This window comes from Nelusetta ayraudi, unplaced genomic scaffold, assembly GCF_046127955.1.
Source record: "Nelusetta ayraudi isolate G7.1 ecotype Tasmania unplaced genomic scaffold, CSIRO-AGI_Nayr_v1 ptg000212l, whole genome shotgun sequence".
Classification (NCBI taxonomy): domain Eukaryota; kingdom Metazoa; phylum Chordata; class Actinopteri; order Tetraodontiformes; family Monacanthidae; genus Nelusetta; species Nelusetta ayraudi.
Window position 1 is genome coordinate 112,501 of NW_027466261.1, and position 6,717 is coordinate 119,217.

The 6,717-nt window shown below is 52.2% G+C and overlaps 1 protein-coding gene across 1 annotated transcript in view; it reads left to right on the plus strand.

Moving 5' to 3' along the window:
* Positions 1 to 6,717, plus strand: part of sdc3 (syndecan 3) — a 41,773-nt gene extending 35,056 nt beyond the window's left edge. The window contains exons 3-5 of the mRNA XM_076016056.1: positions 1 to 788; positions 1,988 to 2,177; positions 4,808 to 6,717. The exon at positions 1 to 788 is cut by the window's left edge and continues 24 nt beyond it. Of these exons, the coding sequence (XP_075872171.1) occupies positions 1 to 788; positions 1,988 to 2,177; positions 4,808 to 4,974 (1,145 nt within the window). The 3' untranslated portion in view covers positions 4,975 to 6,717. The remainder of the gene's footprint in view (positions 789 to 1,987; positions 2,178 to 4,807) is intronic.

Here is a 6,717-nt window from a genome sequence, read left to right on the forward strand (position 1 = left end):
CGGCAGTGGGCGTGTCCTCCACCACCGAGGAGCCCCTCTTCCTCTCCACCACCCAGGCCACTAGCCCCGCCCCCTCGGCCTCGCCTGCGGCCGAGCCCAGCCCCAACCCGGGCGACCCGCTGGCCACGCCCCTCCCCACCGAGGCCGACGGCGAGAGCGGCCTGTTCTGGGAGCGAGAGAGGGAGGAGGAGAGGGAGCGAGAGAGGGAGCAGGAGCGGGCCAGGGAGCAGGAGAGAGAGAAGGAGCGGGAGAAGGAGAGAGAGCGGGGGAGAGAGAGGGAGCGAATGCTGGAGAGGGAGCGGGTCCGCGAGAGGGAGAGAGAGCTGGAGCGCGAGCGAGAGAGGGAGCGAGAGAGGGAGAGAGAGAGGCAGAGGGAGAAGGAGCTGGAGAGAGAGAGGGAGCTGGAGCGAATCAGGGCCGCCGCCGCCCAGACCACCGCCGCCCCTCCTTCCACCGCCGCCGCCGAGGTGACCTCCGGCGCCGCGGAGAGCACGGCGCCCCCCGCAGGCTCCGATGACCTGAGCGCAGTGGAAGAGGAGGCGGAGGAGGAGGACGGCGACGTGTACCTGTCGCCCGAGCCCACCGCCACGTACCCGGGCGTCGTCATGGAGACCACCACCCTGCAGGACACGCCCACCACCCAGGCCACGCCCCTGCCCAGCACGGACGCACCCGCCACCACCACCACCGTCAGGACCAGGGTCTCCTTCAGGCCCCGGGTGCCCGCCAGCACCAAGGCCCCGCCCAACCAGAGGACGACACGCCCACCACAGCCCACAACCACGCAGGTGGGTTTCGCTGCAGCTGACCAATCAGGCGGCAGAGAGACCAGCGCAGTGGTCCAGTGGTAGAGTGTCCGGCCTGAGGCTGGCAGGTTGTGGGTTCCATCCCCGACCGGTGGAGGTGCAAAATCTGTCCGGGCTACGAGCTCTGTCAGGAGTCACATACGGCAGCTCTATTAGGACAAACTACATCGCTGTCGACCGAACAAACAATAGATAGAAAGATAGATAGATTCTATTTATCTATCTATCTATCTATCTGCAATGTAGTTTGTCCTCATAGAGTTGCCGTAAGACCCCGCACAGATCTCGTAGCCCGGACAGATTCTGTACCTACGCCGGGTCATCCCAGAGAATGTAAAAATGGTTCCCATTGGCTCCCTGCTCGGCACTCAGTATTCTGGGTTGGACTCGGTGGGTTGGATCACCCAATGATTCCCGGGCACGGCCCTGCTGGGGATGACGGGTCAAGTGCAGAGGACAAATTTCTTTTACATCTGCCAACCACAACGCCGACCAATCAAATCACACCAATTCTGATGCTGTGACGCAACCGAGAAGCTGACCTTTCACCTGTCTGACGCCTGAAGCCGAGTCTGACTTGACACTCGGCTTCACGGCTAGTGGGCGCTATCGTGTTCATTAGCAGCATGTGGCCTAGAATCGCGACTTGCTTACAGACTAAATGGTTAAAGCTGATTTTAACACAGGGCTCAAAGAAAGTGGAGCGATGTGAACATGAAAATAAGATGAAATATATCAATAAGAAAAAAGACAGAGCAGCGATGCTGCTTTTTCCCGATCTAATGCGTCCTGCCTGTCTTTACCAATGAAAAAGAAATGATGGTCTGATTCTAAACATCTCCCATCTTTCTGCTTCTCTTTGATGCTGAGCCAGTTTTGGGTGATTACGCCCCTGTTTGCTGCTGCTGCTGCTGCTGCTGCTGCTGCTGCTGCTGCTGCTGCGGCTGCGGCTGCTGCTGCGGCTGTATTTAACTTTGTCTCTCTACTCCACTCTACAATTCAGCTACCAGATGTTCTGAAGTCTGTGTGTCTGTATATGTGTCTGTGTGTGTGTGTTGGACCAGTAGCAACTTTCCACCAATCAGTGCGCACACACACACACACACACAGAGGCTCATTGTCTGGGAGAAAGGCACCGCCTCATCCCTCCCTCCCTCCCTCCCTCCGTGTTTTCTCTCCAGGAGTCCAACAACGAGGTGGGCGCCGCCGGGCCCAGCGGAGACTTCGAGATCCGGGAGGACCGCCGCAACGAGCTGGGCCGCGGCGAGGTGCCGGTGGAGCCCGACCTGGTGGGCAACACGGTGGACGCGGGGAGCTCGGCCGCCCAGCTGCCGCAGAAGAACATCCTGGAGAGGAAAGAAGTCTTGATAGGTTGGTTCCCTGCTGCTGGAACGCGTTTGTTTGGTCGCTTTTTAAAGGTCCCAAATGGTGTCAAATTTTGCTTTGCGTAATTATGAACAAGAGCCGTTGGCTCCGCCTCCCTCTCAGGCTGCTTGGTCCATCACAGCGTCAAACAGAGGGCTAAACACACTGTTTTGCTTTGGTTTTTAACACCCAGAGAGTTTTTTCTCTGGAATAATCCATCACCCGAGTCCAGGCTGACAGCCAAGGACCAGAAGCACGATGTGGGACCTTCAAAAAACTCCTGCCTCCTCTCAGCCAGTCCTGCCTCGTAGATCAGCGGCTCACCCCCCCCCCCCCCCTGTTGCCTCCTGTATTTTTCCTCCCTGCTCGTACCGGCAGCTCGCGGTGTCCGGCGACCACGTCGAGCGGATTCATCAGCGTGACTGAATGTGCTGCTTAGCCTTGTTTGACCCGCCGAGAACAAGCAATCTTCTCCTCCTCTTCTCCGGCCCACCACTCTTCTCTGCTCCCTCCTTCTCTTGACATTCCCCCCACCACCCTCTGGATAAATCCAATTTCTTTCTTCAAGCAGACACACACAAACACTGAGACACACACACACACACACACACACACACACACACGCCTCCTCTTCTCCTTGTCCTCTTCCTTGAAAATATATATGAGAAAAAGGTTGTTGTAGGAAAGCGAGAGGAGCAGCCAACCGGCTCTAACCTGACTGGCTCTCTGTCTGTCCCTCAGCTGTTCTGATTGGTGGACTGCTGGCGGTGGTTCTCGCCGATTTCCTGGTCATTGGTAAAGAGCAGGAGGCAGCAGACGTTCCTTAGTTCTGTAGGATAGAAGCCGAGCCCAGACGTACCCGTGCGTGTGTTGTTTGTGTGTTTCGTAGTCAGTGTGTGTGTGTGTGTGTGTGTGTGTGTGTGTGAGTCATAGTGAGCTGCTGGTATTTGCCGTTTCTGACTCTCCCACACCGAATCAGCAGTTTGAGACAGGTGTATGTTTTATATGACATCACCGAGGGTCATCTCAATCTCATATCAACACACAGAGTTTCTGGAATGTGCTTATTTGAACTAAAAGAAAGTCTGATAATTGTGATTTATGCAGCAACCAGTCACTAAATCCGGCGTCGGGTTGCCAGTTTGGATTGAAAAGGGGGTTGGGGTGGGCAGTTGTAAATCTGCTGCTGTCATCGATCCTCCTAATTGGCCGTAATCCCGACGATCCTCCTGATTGGCTGCGTGCCGAGTCATCGGTGGCGAGCGCCCACCACGCCGTGGAGCTGCGTGCCGAAAACTTTTTTTTCCCACATTTGAAAAACGACGTTGGCGTTAATGGGAAAAGACAAAGTAAACACCTCCTACACGCGGCTGATGGATACAGATTTTTCTTTCGTTTTCTTCTTCTTCTTTTTTTTTTTTTTTTTTTTTACCCATTTTCTCAAGGAAAATGCAAACCGTTTGTTCTCTGTTGTCCTCATCCATACCAATTAGTCTAACTCGATAACGTCACATGAATCCATCACACACACGCCAACACGCGGCGAGGGTCCATTAGTGGCGTGTTTGTGTGCGCGTGCGGAGGAAGGTGAAGCCGCCACCGCCGCCGCCGCCGCCGCCGCCTGCCTGCCTGTTTACTCTCACGCAGCCCATCAGGCTAAACGGCTACGTGGCGCTGCTGGGCTGCGGTTCAGCGCACACATAATGTAGCCTGTCTGCCTGCCTGCCGCAGTCGCGCTCATCACTCTTCCTGTTGCAGTGAGATGCTTGTCTCACTTTGGAAGATTGGCTCCGCTTTCACACAATTTGTTAACTTCAGACGCACGTCAGGAATATGTTTGTTTTTTTTCTACCCCCCCCCCCCCCATCAAGTCTGATGAATTTATCTCACGTGTCAGTCGGCGTGGAGGGGAGAAAAAAAATTGGCCAGAAAGGACCGTCTGGAAAAGAGAACCACCATAGTAACACACAACGAGCAGCGCTGCGGCGCTCATGCTAATTATTGCCATGCTAATTACATTCATTTGGCCGCAGCTAGCCCGCGTTCCTTCGCCGTCGTCTGCAGTCGTAGCCTTTTAAGAGCAGCTAGCGGTCGCTTGCTGCTTTCAGCTTTTCACCAATGACGGGAAGCTGATGGTCCGCTGCACCATAGTGAGTGAAAATGCTCCGGGTGAGAGTTTGGCAAAAACGGATGTGTGAGAATCTCGGCAATCCAGCTACGCTCCGAGCTTTTTAAATGTTTCCTAGAGGTCGGAGGTGCGTCCCTCATCACAAAACTTCCCTGCTGAGCACTTCATATTTTCCTCTAGCTGGCTGGTTGCACTTCCCGTTTCTCAGCTGTGTGTTAAGTTTGAGTGAACAAAAAAAAAAAAAGTTGTCGAGGAAGATGAGCAGGTCAAAAAAGAGAAGCATGTTCCTTCCAGTGAAGAGTAAAGTGGTGGGGAAAAGAGTGTGATTTGGTGCAATTTAAAGTGCGCCGGGGGAAGTGTGTGATTTTGGGACGCAGCTCCGGCCTCCTGCTGGATGAAACTGAGCCGTGGAGGTGATTTGGCATCATCTTCCTCTTCTTTCTGTGCACTTTTGGAGTAATTTATGACAAATTTTCTTCTTCTTCTTCTCCCCCTCCTGTCCCCTCAGCGGTGATTGTCGGCGGCGTGGTGGGCGCCCTGTTCGCCGCCTTCCTGGTGATGCTGCTGGTGTACCGGATGAAGAAGAAGGACGAGGGCAGCTACACACTGGAGGAGCCCAAGCAGGCCACCGTCACCTACCAGAAACCAGACAAGCAGGAGGAGTTTTACGCATAACGGGGCGGAGAGACGCACGGCGCTGAGGAGGAAGAGGAGGATGACGAGGAGGGGCGAAGAGAGAGAGAGAGAGAGAGAGAGCGAAGGAGAGAGATACGCTGGCCCCGCCCGCCCGACCGACCGAACGTCCTCCTCTTCCCCTCCTTCTTCTTCTCCTTCTACTTTCTTCTTTTTTTGCCGCTCCTCTTCTCATCCCTCTCTCCTCTCCTCTCCAAAACACTCCAGAAAGAGGGAGCGAGCGCCCTTTTTTTTCCCTCTCTGCAGACTCTGGGAACTTTCTTTTTCGATGAAAATGGAAAAAAAAGAGGACAAAAAAAGCAAACAAACAAAGGAAACCATGCTGGGAAAAAAAAAAATCTAAATATATTCTAAAAGAAGAAGAAGAAAATAACACATACACATGAGATGTTTTTAAAAAGTAGATGTTGTTAATTAATATTCTACAGATTCTCTTGTTCTGTAATGTAATGATATGACTATTTTGTAAAAAAACAAAACGAAACGAAAAATCGACAAGGAAACACAAGCTCTTAACCTGTGTCTGCGAGCACAGCGAAAGGGTTCCTCCTCAGATGATTTTATTTTGTTGGTTGTTTTGTTTTTGGCTTTTTCTGTTTCTTTTTTCTCCCAACGCTGTTTTTTTTTAAATTTTTTTTTATTATGGAGCGAGTAAAACGGCTGCAAAGACGGAGGAGGCGGGCGGAGCGAGCCCAAAGCGAGACACAAAAGAAATAAAAGAGAGGGGCGGCCTGGATTTTTTTGCCCCTCACCCCTCTTTCTGAAACACACACGCATTAGTGTTGTGGTGGGGGTGGTGGGTGGTGGGGGGGGGGGTCTGGTTGGCTGCACAGAGCTCAGGGGGGTCAAAAGGTGAGAGGAAAGGTCTCTTTTGTGCCTTCCGGTCCCCTCTGGTGCTCAGACACGCACACACTCATTGACATACACACACACACACACACACACACACACACGTTCATAAACACACACACACACACACACACACACACACACACACACACACACACTCACTCACTTCTCGAAGGTGGTTCTGACCTCTCGCTCTGTGCTCGACCAACCGGAAACGAAATTGAACAAAAAAGAAAAGAAAAAAAAAGGCGATGGTCTCCTCGAGGGCTCAGCAGGTTGCCGTGGCAACCGGTCCGCCCGCCCCTCAGGGCTGTACAAAGACTAGTTACAGATAGTAATAACAACCAATAATATATCAGTGTTCTGGGTCAGTGGGTGGAGAATGATCATTATAACAATAATAATAATGATAATAATGATAACAACAATAATAATGATGATAATATGATGATCATAATAACAACAATGGTTCTTAAACAGGAGGATGTGTAATTAGCAGTTTAAGAAAAAAAAAAAGGAAAAAAAAAAAGTTTTATATGTAAATATCAAGCGTATTCCTTCAGGCACCACTAACCATCTGCATGACCATGAAGAGCTTTCTGTCCATCACATCCGTCACCACTCCAGATGAGCTGCACTGTCATCAGCGACACACACACGCACGCACACACACACACACACACACACACACAACCAGCACAATTCAGTGCATCATCTGTCCAAGACACAAATCCTCCTCCTCCTCCTCCCCCTCCTCCTCCTCCTCTTCGTCCTCGTCGTGATCGTCATCAGGTGGTCCCAGTGCGTCGTCACTCAGTTCAGTTGCCGCCGGTGGGTTTAGAGTTGCCTCTGTTTTGCATTTAAAAAAAAGAAAAA